The following is a 21276-nucleotide window of genomic DNA, read 5'->3' on the forward strand; positions in this document are numbered from 1 at the left end:
ACTGTAGTCTGTAAAGAAATTAAGGAAAGGCTGATGGGAACTGTAATCCGAAAGGTCACAAAGTCAAGGCTGATGGGAACTGTAATCTGAAAAGACAGAGAGGCTGATGGGAAATGTAGTCTGTAAAGACATTAAGGAAAAGCTGGTGAGAACTGTAATCACAAAGAGAAGCCTGATGAGAACTGTAGTCTGAAAAGGCATAAGTAGAAAGCTGGTGGTAAATATACAGTCTGGGGATGGTCACTGTCCCTTTAAGAGGTTGCGCAATGGGGGTGTGCGGAGGTCAGGCTGGAGTGGCAGCTCTCGCAGCCTATCAGCCGCCTCCTCGGCCATCAGCTGATGGAAAGAGAGGCGGGACCAAGGAAGTGAGCAATTCCTGGGTCCAGGTGAGTGTTTTGCAAGCAGAGGAAAGTGAAGGGGGATTGGAGATTGGGGTAAAAGCCATGCCATTTCCTGCCCACCCTACTGCCTTTGCATTGCAATGGGTCGCTTCTCTCTTCTGCTTGCAATGGCTTGCAAGATGAGTGCAAGACATTCAGAATCTGGCTTCTCTCCTGCTTTTAATTTCTTCCTCCTTCCACCCAGCATAATGTCTACAGTCTTTAGGTTTCTCAATGTGTTTCAATCTCTGCCCTGTGTACTCCATATGCATTTGATAGAATTGGTATATTCTAGAACTAACATTTTAATACATGCGTTTATGGATTTTTTTTCTTGCAATGTTTGTGTGTTTTGACTGTGCCGTGAACCGCCATGAGGAAATCATAAAATTATTATTATTATTATTATTATTAAATAATATATTAGTAATATATACACTTTATATTATATGTATTTTATTCTATTATTCCTATTTTAATATTATATTTATATCCTCCTTTCTTCTCTTATAATAATAATGCTAATAATAATTGTATATTAGTAATATATACGCACACATAATATTATATGATATTAATTATATTTTATTTATTTAATTTTATTCTTATTAGTAATATTTGTATCCCACTACTCTTATTATTATTAAATTGTGTATTAGTAATATATGCACACTCATAATATTATATGATATTAATTCTATTTTATTTATTTTATTTTATTCTTATTAGTAATATTTGTATCCCACTTCTCCTATTATTATTAAATTGTATATTAGTAATATATGCACACCCATAATATTATATTAATTATATTTAATTTAATTTATTTTTATTAGTAATATTTTAGCACTATATTTATATCCCACATTCTTCTCTTATTATTATTATTATTATTAAATTGTATATTTATAATATATAAAATATCCTCAGAAGCACTTTAATTACCCGTTGGGTTGCTCTCTACTTTTGGTTTAATTACATCTGGCCCAGCCATAGGTTTTGAAATCATTGTGTGTTATTGTCTATGTGTGAGTTATATTAATTGTATTATTTATTTTGCTTATTGCTTGTTGTTTTTATCGATGTGTTGTTGGGATTGGCCTCATGTAAGCCACTCCAAGTCCCTTGGGGAGATGGTAGCGGGGTATAAATAAAGTTTTATTATTATTATTATTATTATTATTATACATATATTATATTGTTTTATATTAATTTTATGTCTATTAGTAATACTAGCTTGGGGACTCGGCGGTCCACGAGTTATTTGAAAAAAGCATTGTTTAATGTATTATCGAAGGCTTTCATGGCCGGAATCACTGAGTTGTAGGTTTTTTCGGGCTATATGGCCATGGTCTAGAGGCATTCTCCTGACGTTTCACCTGCATCTATAGCAAGCATCCTCAGAGGTAGTGAGGTCTGTTGGAACTAGGAAAAAGGGTTTATATATCTGTGGAATGACCAGGGTGAGACAAAGGACTCTTGTCTGTTGGAGCTAGGTGTGAATGTTTCAGCTGACCACCTTGATATAATGGCCTGACAGTGCCTGGAGCAAACTTTTGTTGAGAGGTGATTAGAAGTCCTTTTTTGTTTCCTCTCTGTTGTTGTTTGTTGGAGGCAAAACAGAACATCTAGGATGAATTCGTCTCTGAATGAAAGCTTTCCTTGGGTGTCGTGCAGTATGGTGTTTGGGGACGACATTGCCAGGGGTAGGGAAACATGTTCATAGTGCCCACTCTAACCTGGAATGTCAGTGGAGGGAGGGCAATCGGTGCTTCCTGCATAGTGGGAACTATAGCCTTTGTGGAGGCAGGAGGCTGTCTGTGTAACTGGACACCTCCACCACATACAGTCATACACATTTTCACTTTTATTATGTGTATAGATTAGTAATACACACACACACACACACACACACATAATATTATATTATACTAATTTTATTATTTTATTTTATGTAATGTTATTACTGGTTTCATGTTGTTGTATTTTCTTTTACTTATTACTAGCTTGGGTGCCTGGCATTGCCCATGTTATTTGAAAAAGTCAGTTTTGTAAATGTCCTAAATGCATAAAGTTGTGGGTGAACTACAACTCACATCATGCCAGGTTAACCCCGAGAAAGTCCATCAGTACTTCAAGTTTGCTATGTTTGCTCCGAGTTTCTCAACCTGGGGGTCGGGACCCCTGGGGGGGGGGTCGCGATGGGGTGTCAGAGGGAACGCCAAAGACCATCAGAAAACACAGTATTTTCTGTTGGTTGTGGGGGTTCTGTGTGGGAAATTTGGCCCGATTTTATTATTGGTGGAGTTCAGAATGCTCTTTGACTGTAGGTGAACTATACATCCCAGTAACTACAACTCGCATATGTCAAGGTCTATTTTCCCCCAAGAGCACCTCCATTTATTATTATTACATTTATTATTTTACTCTAATGATTATTATTACATTTATTATTTTGCTCTATTATTGTTATTATTACACTTATTATTTCACTCTATTATTATTACATTTATTATTTTACTGTATTATTGTTATTTTTTATTATATTTATTATTTTACTCTCTTTATTATTATTGGAAGTATACGAAAGCACATTTACACCGAAGAAGGTTAGAGTAATGGTTTAATCAGAGTTGGACAGCCTTATCCCCAAGCTCCACCAGTTTTATGCAAATATTTTACAAAAACAAATATGTAAAAATTACAGTTTTATGTAAATACTAGCTGTCCCCTGCCACGCGTTGCTGTGGCCCACATGGGGGTTCTGTGTGGGGGGTTTGGCCCAATTCTATCATTGGTGGGCTTCAGAATGCTCTCTGATTGTAGGTGAACTATAAATCCAAGCAACTACAACTCCCAAATGTCAAGGTCTGTTTTCCCCATGCTCCACCAGTATTCATATCAGGGCATATTGAGTATCCGTGCCATGCTTGGTCCAGACTCATCATTGTTTGAGTCCATAGTGCTGTCTGGATGTAGGTGATTTGCAACTGCAGAACTCAAGGTCAATGCCCACCAAAACCTTCCAGTATTTTCTGTTGGTCATGGGAGTTCTGTGAGCCTTTTTGATTCAATTCCATCCTTGGTGGAGTTCAGAATGCTCTTTGATTGTAGGTGAACTATAAATCCCAGCAACTACAGCTCCCAAATGACAAAATCAATCCCCCCCAAGTCCCACTAGTATTCAAATTTAGACATATAGGGTATTTGTGCCAAATTTGGTCCAGTGAATGAAAATACATCTTGCTTAACAGATATTTACATTACAATTCATAATAGTAGCAAAATGACAGTTGTGAAGTAGCAACGAAAATAACTTTATGGTTGGGGGGCACCACAACATGAGGAACTGTATTAAGGGGTCGTGGCATTAGGAAGGTTGAGAACCACTGCTCTAGATTCATCATGGCTGGGGTTCAGTGTACTAACTGGCTGCAGGGTAAACTACAACTCCCACTATGGTGATTCTCTCCCCTCAAACCCCTCCAGGAGGATGAGTAAGTCACAGGGGTCTGTGTGCCAAATTTGGTCCAGGTCCACCATTGATGGACGTCACAGTTTCCCTGGTTGTGGGTGAACTACAACTCCCAGAAATGAAGGTTGGTTCCCCCCAAATTCCTCCAGTAATCACATTTCGGCACATGAGGTCGGTGTGCCAAGTTTGATCCAGATCCATTGGTGTTGGTTCACAGAGCTCTCTGGATGTAGTTGAACTACAACTCCCCCAAATCAAGGTGAATTTCCCCCCAAAGACCTCCAGTATTTCTTCCTGGTCATGGGGGCTCTGTGTGTCAAGTTTGGTCCAATTCCCTCTTCGGTAGAGTTTAGAGTGCTCATTGATTGCAGGTGAATTATAGATCCCGGTACCTACAACTAACAAATGTCAAGGCCAATCCCTCCCCCCCCCCCCAAACCCCACTAGTATTTTGGTATATCAAGTATGCATGTCAAATTTTGTCCAGATCGATTATTGTTTGGGTTCACAGTGTTCTCTGGATGTTGGTGAACTATAATTCCTATAAATCAAGATGATTTTTCACTTTTATTAGGTATATAGATTGTATAGTAGTAATATAAATTAACAATATTATATTTATTTATTTATATTTTTCTTCTTAGTATTTTTAGTATTCTACTAGCCATTCCCTGCCACACGTTGCTGTGGCCCAGTCTGTGTATATGTATTTTGTGTGTGTATATGTGTATATGTATGGTTGCATATCTATCAATCAATCTATCTATCTGTGGATTTGCGCATGCATTGTAATTTAATTTTTGTTTTTCTGGCTTTTTAAGTCACTTCTGCAGTGTTTCTCAGTGTTTTTATGAGTGATGGTCACTCGTTGGCCTGAGAGGTGTATTGTGTCCAAATTTGGGGTCAATTCGTCCAGTGGTTTTTGAGTTATTCTTCTCTTAAGCAAGGCTCAAAGTGGCTTGCAATGCTAAAAACAGTGCAAATTACACTTAGAAACCTACAGCAGTTCCTATCTTTTTATGTTCACTCCCTTTCTCATATTTAATACTATTACTATAGGAAGAATACGATTTACTCCTGTCTGTCTAAGAGGAATAGGTTGTTACGGCTTGAGTGTTGGACGGTGACTCCAGAGACTTCGGCCATCTGGAAACCCACTATGTTGCTTTATTAAAGTCTCACTCTCTCAGCCTCTTTTCCAAGCTAACCAATCCCACAGGAACATCATTGCAAGCAGGAACTGGATCCACCTGCTGGATCCACCATTGTAAAATTATCAGCGCTTTGCATCTTGCCTGGCCGGGAAGCTGCTAGGAATGGTTATGGGATCATAACCATCCCGACCAAACCTGTTTTGCCGGTGAGTTAGTTGCCTTCCTTGCGGCCAGAGCTGTTTTGTTCTTTGGCGGAGGCTCATCAGCATACGCCTGCACCCGCATCCTCTGTCTCCGTGAGATTGCCGGTATGCCTTTAACGCTTCCTTTTTCAAAAAGCCAAGCAAGTAGTTCACTATCATAGGGTTTTCAAGGCAAGATTGGTTCAATTGAGGTTTCAATTTGCTTTCCTTAGAAGCTGAGAGAGTGTCACTTTCCCAAGCTCAGTTTCTATTACTAAGCATGGATTTGAACCTTGGCCTCCCAGTGTCCTTTGCTGGCTGTTCTGGGATTGGCTTTGGCAATTCTGAGTCATTATTATTATTATTATTATTATTATTATTATTATTATTCTCTGAACTCTGCTTTGCCACCCACATTGGAAGAAATATATCCTTCTTAATAATAATAATAATAATAATAATGATAATAATAATAATAAAACGGCAACCTAGGTCTCCCGGTTTCCTTGCTGGCTCATCCGTAATAAGTCCTGGCAAATTCTGAAGTCTATTATAAACCAGTAGCTATGCTTTATCACATGCATTTCAAGTACTATGTTCTCATTAATAATAGTAATAATAATAATAATAAATCAACATCACCTTGGTTCCCCCGGTTTTCTTGCTGGCTCTTGTGTAATACGTCCTGGCAAATTCTAAAGCCCATTATAAACCAGTAGCTATGCTTTATCACACGCATTTCAAGAACTATGTCCCCATTAATAATAATAATAATAATAATAATAATAATAATAATACATCAATATCAACCTTGGTTTTCTTGCTGGCTCTTGAGTATTACGTCTTGGCAAATTCTAAAGTCCATTATAAACCAGTAGCTATGCTTTATCACACGCATTTCAAGAATTATGTCCTCACTAATAATAATAGTAGTAATCACACATTTCAAGAACTACGTCCTCATTAATAATAGTAATAATAATAATAATACATCACCATCAACTTTGGTTCCCCCAGTTTTCTTGCTGGGTCTTGTGTAGTGTGTCCTGGCAAATTCTAAAGTCCAGTATGAACCAGTAGCTGTGCTCTACTACCCAATAATAATAATAATAATAATAATAATAACCTTGCTGTCTCAGTTTCTTTGCTGGCTCTTGTGCAATAAGTCCTGGCAAATTCAGAAGTCCAGTATGAACCAGTAGCTGTTTATTACTATTTTGTTATAGTAATTGCTCATAATTACTATATTTGGGGTAACTTCAGGGGCTCCCTTTTTCCTCATTTTTAAAGTTTCAGAAAGAGTCACTCACCTACAGATTTTGGGAGATTTTTTAAAAAAAATTAGACAAAAACCATTCTCCTCCCCCCAAAAAAGTGACAACAGCAATCCCTTTGAATGCACACAACCACATAACTTCAACTTATCACAGATTTATGCTATTATTTACTTTAGTTCTCGTTGCAGTTTCAATAATTTTATTTATTATTATGGGAGTATCTCCAAACGGATGGCTACTGCAGCCCTCATTAGGTCTTTCTGTCACCAAGTAGGAACCACCGCTTTATGCCTCTCTCCTTTCCCTTGCAGCTCGTCCGGTGCCATGGCTTCCGAAGGGGACGGTGCGGAGGACATCTCTCCCGACTGGGCTGGGACCAGCATCGTGGACCTGACTTCCCCGGAGCTGGAAAAGGCCAACCCTTCCCTGATGGACAGCGGGGAGGACTTTGAGGTCCTGGACAACGACGAGGATGAGGACATGAGCGGCCTCCCTCCTCTGGAGGATGTCCCCACCAAGATGAGCAAGGAAGGAACTGCACCCGATGCCCCTGCGGAGGAGGATGGTGGCCCTGAGGAGGCCCCAGAATGGCTTGACGTATTAGGTTATTTATTTATTTATTTGCTATACTTGTATACCGCCGTTTCTCAGCCTAGCCGGCGACTCAACGCGGTTTACAACAACTTATAACAAACAACAGTATACAGTTTAAAAACATAAAAACACAATCCACAATACATATATCAATAAACAATCAAATTCATGTCTTGACTAAAATCGCGATCCAGTTTCGTCGTCCAAATTGCCAGTCCTTCAATCATTACACTTATTGCACTGAGTTAACCGAACGCCTGCTCGAACATCCAGGTTTTTAGTCTTTTCCGGAATATCATCAATGAGGGGGCTGATCTTACCTCCATGGGGAGGGCGTTCCATAACCGCGGGGCCACCACAGAAAAGGTTAGGGCTTGATTTGGTTGGATTTGCAGCCGTAAGTGTGAATGTTGCATTGAGAAAGCTTGAATAGCATCGAATAGCCTTGAAGTTGCAAAGTCAATCAGTAAGGATATCCTCATAGAGGTAGCAAGTGGACTGTGTGTGTGTGTATACATACATATATACACTAGATGTACCTGCCACGCGTTGCTGTGGCCAACCTTCCCTCTTTCTTTCTTTCCTTCTTTCTTTCTCACTTTCCCTCCCTCCTTCTTTCCTTCCTTCCCTCTTTTTCTTCTTCTTTCTTCCTTCTCCACTTGTTTCTTTCCTCCCTTCCTTTGCTCTTTGGTTCTAGCCTTCCTTCTCTCTTTCCTTCCCTCCCTCCCTCTTTCTCTTTCGTCCCTTCTCTCCTTCCTTCCATCGCTCTTTTCTTCTTTCACTTTTTATTTCCTTCTCTCTTTCCTTCCTTCTCTACCTTTCTTTCTTTCTTTCTCTCCTTCCTTTTTGTGTGTGTATATGTATGCATATATGTGTGTGTGTATATATTTGTGTATGTATGTATATATGTGTCTTTGTGTATATGTATAGTTTTGCGCTACGTTGCAATGTATTTTTTTGTTTTTTGCTTTTTAAGTCTCTTTTGCTGTGTTTTTCAATGTTTTTATGAGTGATGGTCACTCGTTGGCCTGATAGATGTATTATGTCCAAATTTGGTGTCAATTCGTCCAGTGGTTTTTGAGTTATGTTAATCTCACAAACGAACATTACATTTTTATTTATATAGATATATATATATCTGTGGAATGATGTCCAGGGTAGAAGAAAAAAACCTTGTCTGTTTAAAGCAATTATTTGTGAATGTTGCAATTAGCAAACTTGAATAGCATTGAGTAGCCATGAAGCTGCAAAGTCAATCAGTGAGAGTGTCTCCATAGAGGTAGCTTAGCCTTTGTTGCTTGGAGGCACCCTCTGCTTGGGGGGTGTTCACTGGCAATTTGATTGCTTGTTGTCTGGAGTTCTCCTGTTTGGTGTTTTTTATTTACTGTTTTGATTCTGGTATTTTTTAAATACTGATAACTAGATTTTGTTCATTTTCATGTTGAAATTGTCCATATGCTTGTGGATTTCAACAGCTTCTCTGTGTAGTCTGACATGATGGTTGTAAGAGCGGTCTGGCATTTCTGTGTCCTCCAATAGTATGCTGTGTCCAGGTTGGCTCATCAGGTGCTCTTCTATGGCTGACTTCTCTGGTTGAATTAGTCTGCAGTGCCTTTCATGTTCCTTGATTTGTGTTTGTGCTGCTGCGTTTGGTGGTCCCTGTGTAGACTTGTCCACAGCTGCATGGTATACGGTAGACTCCTGCAGTAGTTAGAGCATCCCTCTTATCCTTTTTGAATTTTCGTGGTGGGTCTGTAGATTGTTTGTATGTTGTGTGTCTTCGTCAGCTTCCCTACGTGGTCATTGGTTTCCTTGATGCATGGTAAGAACACTTTTCCTCTAGGTGGATCTTTGCTGATGGCTCTTACTGATTGACTTTGCAGCTTCATGGCTACTCAATGTTATTCAAGTTTGCTAATTGCATCATTCACACTTGCTTCAAACAGATAAAGGTTCTTTCTCCCACCCTGGACATTATTCCACAGGGATATATACACTTCACTTGCCTCACTGCCAACAGAACTTCTGAAGATGCCAGCCACAGATGCAGGAGAAATGTCAAGAGAGAATGCTGCTGGAACATGACTGAAAAAATTCACAGCAACCCAGTAGTTCTGGCCATGAAAGCCTTCAACAATACGTGTCCCACAATCTCTGTCTCTTCCCTCCTCAACTTGAAATAGAATCAAACGTCCAAATCAATTAAAATACAACGCTGAAAAATAGTCCAATACCAGTTTTCTCTTTGCATAATATTTGCCTTCTGTTTTTTCACCTGTTCCAGGAAGCGGCTTGTTAAAGAAGAAGGTTCTTGTTGCGGGCCGTGGCCGGGAAAGCAAGCCGGTCAAAGGCCAGGAGGTGACTGTGCGGCTCAAGGCCTCCTTGGAGGATGGGACGGAGGTGGAAGAAGAACCCCAGCTCACCTTCACGCTGGGAGACTGTGATGTCATGCAGGTGAGAATGGGCATGCCAGGAAATAGGAGTCAAAAGTGGCCAGTTCTGAATCAGACTTTGGTTAGTCGGTTGACTGGGATTCTTTCCTTCCTGGACAAGAGGTATCCCCTTGGATTTCTGCACAATGAGACAACATAAGCAGGGCATCAATCCTGCAAAGTTTCAGAAAGATTTGTTCATCTACTGATTTTTAGGAATTTAAAAACTGTTTAAACACACATCTTTGTCTCCTACTAATGCCACAAAGAAACAAACACTGAGGGGAGGGGACCAGCTTTGCAGAAACTTTCCTTGTCAGCCAATCACACAGCTGCGTAATTGGCTGACAAGGAAAAAATGAAACAGCATGTAGCTGCTGTTGTCAGTCACATTGGCCTCCTTTCCTCATCCCACTCCAGACAATTATGGAGTATGTTACATTGAACAAAAATAAAACGCAGCTCTCTCAGAAACAACAAATCTTTACTAGTCTCCCTGAAACATTTTGGAGGCTTCCACTTTGTTCTGTAATGTTCGAATTAGTAATTTGGAGCTTTGTGTCCTGCTCTTTCCCTCTCTTCCTCACAGGCCCTCGATCTGTGCGTGCAACTGATGGAGATGGGAGAGACGGCTCTTATTCTTTCAGACGCCAAATACTGCTATGGCCCTCAGGGGAGGTATGATCCATAGAAAGCGACCTGGCATCTAAAAGGCCAATAGCGGAATTTCCTGTTTGGGAGGAAAAGTTCAGAAGGGGCCCTGTAGTTGGGAGGAAAGCTTAACCAGGCTTTAGCACAGCAGGTTAACTGCCAGCTCCAGTAAATCTTACCAATCAGAAGGTTGACAGTTCTAAACCTGGGCCCAGGTGAGCTCCTGGCTTTTAGCCCAGCTTCTGCTTAGCTAGTAGTTCAAAAACAAACATGAGTAGATAAATAGGTACCGCTTTAAAGCAGGGAGGTATTTAAGGCACCCATAAGGAAATGCCAGAAAAATGCCGGTGATTCAGTCAAGGAGGAAATTTACAAACAAAGCTGTTTTGCAGAGAAAATGGAGCGACAGAAACCTTCGTGGCCGGAACCAAGCACAACCTCCAAGATGCCGAAGATGGGAAAACCTATATATACCTCTATCTATCAACAGTTGTCTGTCTTGTCAGTGTATAACAGCATTGAATATTTGCCATATCAATGTTCTGTGATCCCTGAGAAGGGCAGAATATAGATACTATAAATAATAATAATAATAACCAGGAGTAATCCAACAAGAACATTGTGCCCTAGCATTTCTCCATCTCCCTGAACAGGAGCCCCATTGTGCCCCCTGATGCAAACCTGGCCCTCGAAGTGGAGCTTCTGGAAGCCCGGGACGCCCCTGATTTGGAGCTCCTGAGCGGGATGGAGAAGGCAGAGAGGGCCAACCAGAAGCGGGAACGGGGCAACGTCCACTACCAGCGGGCTGACTACGTCTTGGCCATCAACTCCTATGACATCGCCCTTAAAATCGTGGGCTCCAGTTCAAAAGGTGATCGCATGCAGGCCTTCATTCCGATTTCGTTTGCATCAAGAGGACTAGCAGCTTAGTTCTCGTACCAAAGCTTTTCTAGGGTGTGACATTCCAAGATGGCACAGTCCAAATAAATAGTAGGGTTTGAGCATTGGAACAGGATAATGGAAAAGCAGGCTTCGAATCCCCGCTTGGCCTTTGAAAATAAGGAGACCTAATTATATACACACTAAATATACACACACTAAATATACACACACTAAATATTCACACACTAAATATTCACACACTAAATATACATATATACATATAAAATATATATACATATGTGTGTGTGTGCACGCACACACACACTAAATATACATTCATGGACTCTACTTTGTGTCCCCATTTCTTAAGGTTGACTCTGCATCTTGTGGTGCCAGAGTGCAGCCTGTTCAGTGCCTTCCAAGTCACACAGTCTTCCTCTGTGCTCAGGAGGGAGTTTCTCATCTGGTCTCAGCTACTGATTGAAGTTCCGGGTTTTAGCCTGCCGCTTTTGGACTCTTACTTGCTGAAGTGTTCCTTCGAGTATCTCTGTAGATTTCAGGAAGCTGTTTTTTGATTTAAGAAGTTGGCATATTGGCTTATATCTGAACAGGGGGTGGGCTGGAGATGTCATTGCCTTGGTTCTTTCATTACTGACTGCTACTTTCTGACGGATGTCAAGTGGTGCGATACCAGCTAAACAGTATAATTTCTCCAGTGGTATTGGGTGTAGGCATCCTGTGATAATGTGGAATGTCTCATTAAGAGCCACTGTTTTAATTTGGTGAGATGTATTCCACACTGGGCGTGCATATTCAGCAGCAGAGTAGCAAAGCACATGGGCAGATGTCTTCTCTGTGTCTGGTTGTGATCCCTAGGTTGTGCCAGTCCGCTTTCATATGACATTATTTCTAGCACCTACTTTTTGCTTGATATTCAAGCAGTTCTTCCTGTAAGTCAGAGCACAGTCCAGAGTGACTCCAAGGTATGTTGGTGTGGTGCAATGCTCCAGTGGGATTCCTTCCCAGGTAATCCTCAGAGCTCAAGATGCTTGTCTGTTCTTAAGATGAAAAGCACACATCTGCATTTTAGATAGATTAGGGATCAACTGGTTTTTCCCTGTAATAGGCAGTAAGAGCACCTAAATCTTTGGAGAGCTTCTGTTTAACCATTTCAAAGCTCCCTGCTTGAGCAGTGATGGCACGATCGTCAGCATAGATGAAGCTCTCTGTCCCTTCTGGCAGTGACTGGTCATTTGTGTCAATGTTGAACATTGATGGAGCAAGCATGCTCCTCTGAGGCAGGCCGTTCTTCTGTCTTCACCATCTGCTTCTCTGGGCCTGGAACTCAACCAAAAAGCTCATGTTTTGTAGCAGATTTCCTAAGAAGTGGGTGAGGTGGTAGTCCTTTGTGATATTAAACATTTTTTTCTGGAGGAGGTGATGATTTTCTGTGTCATAAGCTGCTGGCAGGTCTATGAAGACAGCTCCTGTAATCTGCTGTCTTCAAACCATCATCTATGTGCTGAGGATAATGATGATGATAGCAAGGCAATACAGTATAATAATATATATTGTATTGACTTTGCAAGCTGGAAGGGAAAGTCTACCAGAGATCGTATATCCTTTTTGGACTATCATCATCAGCCTGATGGGAGTTGTAGCCCTTTTGAGGCTAAACTTTACTCCTCTTCCTTTCCTGCAGTGGATTTCAGCCCAGAGGAAGAGTCGGCGCTGATGGAGGTGAAGGTGAAATGCCTGAACAATTTAGCCGCATCTCAGCTGAAACTGGATCACTACGAGGCAGCCTTGCGGTCCTGCAACCAGGTCCTGGAGCAGCAGCCAGACAACATCAAGGCCCTTTTCCGGAAGGGAAAGGTACGGGATAATAATAATAATAATAATAATAATAATAATAATAATAATAATAATAATATCTTTTATAACCCACTTTTCTCCCTCACAGGACCCAAAGAGGCTTACAACATGTTAAAATTGTGTATTTCGATTGTTGTTTGTATGATTTTGACATGTTGTAAGCCTCTTTGGGTCCCGTGAGGGAGAAAAGTGGGTTATAAAAAAAGATATTGTTTTATAGTCCTAGATGCTTCGGAAGTGTTCGACTTGTGATTTTGTGATACAAAATCCAGCATATATATCTCGTTTGCTGTGACATGCTGTGTTTTTGTGTAAGTAAAATAATAATAGCTTTTTTTATAACTCACTTTTCTCCCTCACACGGCATATAAATGTCATAAATAAATAAATAAATGAATGTGCTGTAACAGAGGAGTTGTACGCTCACTGGGTCCAGCAGCTGTCAGTAGCCTGGCTGCAGATCTTTGGACCAATTGAAGTTTCTGGGCACTCTTCAGGGGCAGCCCCACATACACCATGTTACGGTAGTCTAAATGGGGTGTAACCAAGGCGTGGACCAACATGCCGGAGTCTGGCTTCACAAGGTATGGGCACATCTGGTGCACAAGTTTTAATTGTGCAATGCCCTCCTGGCCACCGCCAACATCTGGGGTTCCAGGATCAGCGACCTGTGATTTCAGGGGTTACGAATCAGTTTTTGGTCAACTTTAGATTCGGTTTGGTTATTTGGAGTTTTGATTCAGAAAAGTACATTGGATAGACCACATCGGCTCTAGTTTCTGATATAGAACACTATCTGTACCTGCCACGCGTTGCTGTGGCCAATCTTCCCTCCCTCTTTCTCTCCTCCTTTCTTTCTCTTCCCCCTTCCCTCTTTCTTTCCTTTCTTCTCTTTCTTTCTTTCTTTCTTTCTTTCTTTCTTTCTCTCCTTCCTTCCTTCCTTCCTTCCTTCCTTCCTTCCTTCCTTCCTTCTCTTCCTCTTCCCTTCCTTTCCGCCCCCCTTTTTTTTCCCTTCCCTCTTTCTCCCCATTCTTCCTTCTCTACCTATTCTTGGGCTGCAACTCCCAGCAGTCCTCCTGATCAATCTACCTACCTATTTCTATCTCTATCTATCTTATCTATCTTATCTATCTTATCTATCTTATCTATCTTATCTATCTTATCTATCTTATCTATCTTATCTATCTTATCTATCTTATCTATCTTATCTATCTTATCTATCTTATCTATCTTATCTATCTTATCTATCTTATCTTATCTATCTTATCTATCTTATCTATCTTATCTATCTTATCTATCTTATCTATCTATTTATCTTATCTATTTGGAGGATTGCTGAGGGTTGCAGTCAGGGAATAGGAAATTGGAAATATGCAGGGACTGGGATGCTGTCAAAGAAATCCAAGGAGAAGAAAGCTTGCAGCTTGGAAGCAGTGCATTTGGATGAACCTCCTCTCCTGAAGGGCCTGGTCTAGGGGATGCTGGGAGCTGTAGTCCGGAAGAGAGTGTGGATATGCTATTGTGTGTTTTGTTTGCCAAGGGGAGTCGTTTTGTGCATGCGCTGTAGCATCTTTTTGTTTTTTGGCTTTTTAAGTCCCTTCCGCTTTGTTTTTCAGTGTTTTTATGAGTGATGGTCACTCGTTGGCCTGATAGGTGTATTGTTTCCAAATTTCATCTCAATTCGTCCAGTGGTTTTTGAGTTATGTTAATCCCACAAACAAATATTACATTTTTATTTATATAGACTAGCCGTTCTCTGCCACGCGTTGCTGTGGCCCAGTCTGGTGATCTGGAAAATAATGAGAAAGTGGTGGTTTTGAATATATGTAATTTATTTATGCTTGTGGGTAAACAGTATTACTTGCTGTGTCTTTGTCAGTGTTGATGTGGAAATTGTCTGGTTTGTCTACTCTGGGACATGCAACATGTTATTGTCCTTCTTTAGGGGTCCCTTTCAAATCTATGATACTATATCTGTGTGTGTGTGAATCATATATATCTATCTATGTCTATGGTTGGGTGGCTTTTGTCAGGAGGACTTTGATTATGTTTTCTTGCCCTGGTGAAGAGAGTTGGACTGGATGGCCTTAAGTATTCTCTGTTGGTCATGGGGGTTTATTGTGGGAAGTGTGAACTATAAATCTCAGTAACTACAACTCCCAAATGTCAAGGTCTGTTTCCCCCAAACTCCCATCTGTGTGCATATTTGGGCATATGGAATATTCATGCCAAGTTTGGTCCAGATCTATCTTTTTTTTAGTCCGCAGTGCTCTCTGGATGTAGGTGAACTACAGCTCCCTAACTCAATACCCACCATTGGTGGAGTTCAGGGTGCTCTTTGATTGTAAGTTAACTATAAATCCCAGCAACTATAACTCCTAAATGATAAAATCAATTTTTTGAGTGATGGTCACTCCTTGGGTTAGTAGGTGTCTTGTGGCCAAATTTGGCGGCAATTCGTCCAGTGGTTTTTGAGTTACATTAATCCCACAAACGTACATTACATTTTTATTTATATAGATATGCCATCCAGTAGTCACAATTTGCTCGCCCACAGAAAAACATGTTTAATAATCTAAAGCTGATGTGGTAGTAGGAATCTTTTGTGGGTATTCAGCCTCTCCACTCTCAACATCCCCATTGCCTCAGCACTAGAAGAGGGTTTTGCAAGACCAGTCACTCTTGTTGCAACAGTGTAGTAATGGTGAGGCTGCGGACCATGTTTAAGTTCTTGTGGACCACTGGTGGTCCATGGGCCACAGGATGGGAACCACCGATTCTCTAGGAATCTCTGGAGTTGCGAAGCCACCACACGCTCCAGGACCTTGCCCAAGAAGGAGAAGTTGAAGACTGATCAGTAATTACAATATTTTCAGCCAGATCTAAAGACGGTTTCTTTAGCAGTGGTCTAACTACTGTTGTTTGTAGGCTGGTTAGAAATTTGCCTTGAGTGAGGGAAGCATTGGCTACTCTCACCACTCAGTCTACCAGACCTCCTCTGGCTTGTTTGATTAACCAGGAGGAGCAAGAATACATGTGTTGGGTCTCGCTTCTCCAAGGAATCCCGTTACATCCACAGAGACTGTATCAATAGAGGCATCTAGGTCGGAACAAATCTGAGCAACTTTATCTGCAAAGAACCTTTCAAATAGGGTCGAAGCATCCATAGAAGTAATGTTTATGACCAGGCATTTGCATATAAGTCATGACATGTCTTAGAGGTGGCTTTTTTATTTATTTGTCCAGGTGCTGGCTCAGCAAGGCGAATACAGCGAAGCCATCCCCATCTTGAAAGCGGCGCTGAAGCTAGAGCCTTCTAACAAGGTGAGTCTGGCAGCGGTGCACAATCTGAGCCCTACAAACAGACGACCATCCAGCCAGAGACTCAGTCAGCATAGTCCACCATCAAATGGGTCGTTACGATTAGGAAGCTGTTCCCCAGATTGAGGCGGATCAGAGCTCAAGCAGAAATAGAGTTAGAGGAAATAGTAATAGTAATTACTATTATTATTATTATTATTATTATTATTATTATTCCAAACCTCTCCTTATGGCTTGAGGTGGGGTACAACTGGGTTAAAACAGAGAAATAAACACTATTAAAATGCATGTAACAACTGACACACCGGTAAAATGCATGTTAAAATAATGCAGAATTATTATTATTATTATTATTATTATTATTATTATTAATGTTACCACCCTCCTTGTGACACAAGGTGGGATACAACATGGTTAAAACAATGAGATAAAATACTATTAAAATACATATAACAAGAAGCACAGAGTTAAAATGCAGGCTAAAATTCACTGATAAAATTCAGATAATAATAATAATAATAATAATAATAATAATAATAATAATTTATTCTAAACCTATTCTAAACCTCCCAGCTCAAGGTGAATAATGCAGATTTATTGTTATTACCAGCTTGGGTACCCGATGTTGCCCGAGTTATTTGAAAAAGTCAGTTGTTTAATTGTACAAAATGCATAAGGTTGTGGGTGAACTATAACTCACATCATTCCTGGTTAACCCCCTGATACTCCATCAGTTTGTTATGTTGGGCAAGTTTACTCTAGATCAGTGGTTCTCAACCTGGGGTCCCCAGGTGTTTTTGGCCTTCAACTCCCAGAAATCCTAACAGCTGGTGAACTGGCTGGGATTTCTGGGAGTTGTAGGCCAACAACATCTGGGGACCCCAGGTTGAAAACCACTGCTCTAGATGCATCATCGGTGGGGTTCAGTGTGCTCTCTGGCTGTAGGGTAAACTACAACTCCCATTATGGTGAGTCAGTCCCCTCAGTAGGTTGAGTTAGTCGTGGGGGTTCTGTCTGCCAAGTTTGGTCCAGGTTCATGATTGGTGGAGATCACTGTTTCTCTGGTTGTGGGTGAACTACAACTCCCAGAAAGGAAGGTCAGTTCCCCCTAATCTCCACACCCCAGTAATCACATTTAGGCATATCAGGTCTGTGTGCCAAGTTTGGTCGAGATCCATCTATGTTTGGGCTCATTGTGCTCTCTGGATGTAGGTGAACTACAACTCCCTCAAATCAAGGTGAATTTCCCTCCAAAGACCTCCAATATTTTTTGCTAGTCATGGGGGCTCTGTGTGCCAAGTGTGGTCCAGTTCCACCTTTGGTGGAGTTCAGAGTACTCTTAGATTGCAGGTGAACTATACATCGCAGTAACTACAACTCCTATAAATCAGGGTGAATTCTCCCCAAAGCTCTCTAGTATGTTCAGTTGGTGATGAATTCCTCTGTTTGCTGTGTGTCATAGAAAAGAAAGGCAAGGGTTAAGGGAGAGGGAGTGGGTGGGGTCATGCAAATTCTACACCAATGGAGAGAGTCAGAAACACTGGGATGTGGTGGAGGAAACACATAAAATCTAGGATGAAATGGTCCCTGTATGAAGGCCTTCACGTGTGGTGGGCAGCGTGTTGTTTGTTTAATATATGAAAAATAATGGAGGTTATCAATCGATTTCCGTCCCTTCTCTTGTCTCCTTTTAGACCATCCACACGGAGCTCTCAAAGCTGGCCAAGAAGCACGCCGACCAAAAGAGCGTGGAGACGGAGATGTACCGCAAGATGCTGGGCAACACGGGGCCCGGCAATCTCCCTGCAAAATGCAAAGACAAGTCACCCTGGGTAGGTCATGGGTCCAGACAAATTTGGGGAAAACAATTCCTGTTTCTGGTTTGAAAGTGTTCATTCCTGTTTAATTGTACGGTCCTTACTTTGAAAGTTGTTGTTCTACTCCAGAAACTTCGTTTGTGTGAATTGGATGAGATATTCAGTGCAAACCTATAGCAAATTGTGCTATAGCAGGAGTCCTTCCCGCAAAAACAAAGTTTTTGCTGCTTAATAAACTTTTCTCCTGACCTTTGGCCTGCATCTGTGGCAGGCATATTCAGAGAACTGTTTGGAAGAGAGGCAAGTGGAGTGTATATATATCCCTGTGGAATAATGTCCAGAGTGGGAGAAAGAACTCTTGTATGTTGAAGCTATTCTGAATGTTGCAATTAGCAAACTTGAATAACATTGAATTTGCAAAGTCAATCAGTGAGGGTATCTGTATAGAGGTAGTGAAGCAAGCGGAGCATGTGTGGATATGTCTATATCTATATCTATATATGGAATGATGTCCTGGGTGGGAGAAAGAACCCTTGTCTGTTGGAAGCAAGTGTGATTGTTGCAGTAGTGAAGCAGGTGGAGTGTGTGTGTGTGTGTGTGTATGTATCTGTGGAATAATGCCCAGAATGGGAGAAAGAACCCTTTCTGTTTAAAGCAAGTGTGGTTGTTGCAATTAGCAAGCTTGAATAGCATTGAAGTTGCAAAGTCAATCAGTGAGGGTCTTTGCATAGAGGTAGCTTAGCCTCTGTTGCCTGGGAGTTGTCTGTCATCTATTTGGGAGTTGTTAACTGGCACTTGATCATTTCCTGTCTGGGGTTCCCCTCTTTTTGAGTGGTGGTCCTTATTTACTGTCTTGATTCTGGTGTTTGTTTGGTTTTTTTAATACTGGTAACCAGAATTAAGACAGTAAATAAAGAATACCATTCAGAAACAGGGGAATTCCAGACAGCAAACAATCAAGTGCCAGTTAACCCCTCCCAAAGAGAGGATGCCTCCAGGCAACAACAGCCAGATACCCTCACTTATTGACTTTGCAGCTGCAAGGCTACTCAACGCTAATCAAGCCTGCTAATTACAACATCCACACTTGCTTTAGACAGACGAGGGTTCTTTCTCCCACCCTGGACATTATTACACTCTACTTGTTTCACTACCTCGATGCAGAGACCCTCACTGATTGACTTCGCAAACTTCATGGCTGCTCAGTGCTATTCAACTAGTTAATTGCAACATTCACACTTGCTTCAAACTGACAAGGGTTCTTTCTCCCACCTTGGACATTATTCCACAGATATAGATATAGATGTAGATATAGATATGTACACACACACTCCACTTGCCTCACTACCTCTATGCAGAGACCTCACTGATTGACTTTGCAGCGTCAAGGCTACTCAGTGCTAATCAAGCTCGCTCATTGCAATATTCACACTTGCATCAAACAGACAAAGATTCTTATTTCACAGGAATATATACACACATATATATATGCACTCCACTTGCTTCACTGCCAACAGAACCTCTGAAGATACCATTAGCCACAGATGCAGGTGAAACCAGGAGAGAATGCGACTGGAACGTGGCCTTCCAGCCTGGAAAACTCATAGCAACCGAGGATATCGTATGATTGCAATGGGATGTGATGAGATGTGACGGACCTGCATGCGGTCGTATAAGTCAGTGGATTGATGCTTTTATCCCCTTGTCTTTCCAGTCGATCCCGTGGAAGTGGCTCTTCGGAGCCACCGCTGTGGCCCTGGGTGGAGTAGCCCTATCTGTCGTCATCGCCGCCAGGAACTAGGAGACAGGGTGTCCCTCCTTCCTCTTGCTCCCCCGCCGCCTCACTTCCCACCCCTTCCGCTTGGTTTGGGACAACCGGTACACAACTTTGGACTGCAGGGCGGGATTTGGGGGTGGGAGCATAAGGGGCGGGTCTTAGCTTTTACCGACCTTTGGCTCCACCCACCCTGCCCATCCTATGTTGAAGTGGGACCCATGTGCCGGAAAGGAGGACTTCTCGCTGCCCGCAGTCCCAGAAATGTGGCATCCTCTGGACGTTTCACACCTATTTCTCTTACTTTTCCGCTTTCCCTCCTTACAACTGTATGGGATTTTTCTATCTAATGGAAAGGCCAGGAAGAAACAATGATATGGGAGCCAAAGCATGGAATCTAATACCGAAATATAGTCCCGCTTTGGCACCAAGTCTCGACCGTAGAGACTCTAAACCCCATAGAAGTTAACCTGGGAATTGGGGGATCTTCCGCCAAGGAAGTGACGTTTCCTTTTCTGTCTTTACTTTCAAGACTTTTCTTAAAAAACCCCGAAATAAGGGGTCGAAGACTTGAAGCACTGCTTTGAACCCTTTCCTTTCCCCTTCGTTGCCCAACCCCAGCCCATATGGAGCCTTTCCCCAGCTCCGTAGGTCTTGGTTCTTTTATTTGCTCCCATTCAAAAGATTATATTTTGCGACAAACATTGGCAACTCCTTTCCCCATGTTCAAACAAACTATTGGAATAAAGCAACGTCCTCCTAGCAGCGTGGCCTCGTTTGTGGCGGCCGCGGAACGGACAGAGAAGGCAGGTAAGATTCGGAAGCGATGCTGCCTCGATTCCGAAATCTCACACAATAGCAATTGTGAATTTGGGGTATTTCTTTCCACTACAGTTCAGCCTCTCTTCTCAATACATGCGACTCACCCTATAAGTCTAGCTGTTCATAATAAAATGCTTATGTTAGGGAAGACGTACACCAGTGTTTCTCAACCTTCCCAAGGCCGCGACCCCTTACTATAGTTCCTCATGTTGTGATGACCCCCAACCATAAAATTACCGTATATACTCGAGTATAAGCCCACCCGAATATAAACCGAGACACCTAATTTTACCATAAGGAACTGGGAAAACGTATTGACTCAAGTATAAACCGAGGGTGGGAAATGCAGCAGATACTGGTAAATTTCAAAATAGAAATAGATATCAATACAGTTATATGAATTGAGGCATCAGGAGGTTAAATGTTTTTAATATTTACATAAAACTGTAATTTTTACATAATTTTTTTGTAAAATATTTACATAAAACTGGTGGAGCTTGGGGATAAGGCTGTCCAACTCTGATTAAACCATTACTCTAACCTTCTTCAGTGTAAATGTGCTTATGTATATTTCCAATAATAATAAAGAGAGTAAAATAATAAATGTAATAAAAATAACAATAACACAGTAAAATAATAA

General features: G+C 41.4%; 1 protein-coding gene across 2 annotated transcripts; it reads left to right on the forward strand.

The window, feature by feature from the left end:
* Positions 1-308: 308 nt before the first annotated feature.
* On the forward strand, positions 309-20576 carry FKBP8 (FKBP prolyl isomerase 8). Of its 2 annotated transcripts, none has more exons than XM_060785153.2 (9): positions 309-386; positions 6780-7072; positions 9347-9516; positions 10084-10172; positions 10799-11016; positions 12730-12902; positions 16149-16226; positions 17918-18055; positions 19755-20576. In XM_060785153.2, exons 2-9 carry the CDS (start codon positions 6793-6795, stop codon positions 19839-19841), a joined length of 1233 nt encoding a protein of 410 aa, XP_060641136.2. In that variant the 5' UTR covers positions 309-386; positions 6780-6792; the 3' UTR covers positions 19842-20576. The 2 variants fall into 2 exon arrangements, with proteins under 2 accessions (XP_060641136.2, XP_060641137.2); XM_060785154.2 differs by lacking the exon at positions 309-386 and adding an exon at positions 392-434.
* The last annotated feature ends 700 nt before the right edge of the window (positions 20577-21276 follow it).

This window comes from Anolis sagrei, chromosome X (genome assembly GCF_037176765.1).
Source record: "Anolis sagrei isolate rAnoSag1 chromosome X, rAnoSag1.mat, whole genome shotgun sequence".
Classification (NCBI taxonomy): domain Eukaryota; kingdom Metazoa; phylum Chordata; class Lepidosauria; order Squamata; family Dactyloidae; genus Anolis; species Anolis sagrei.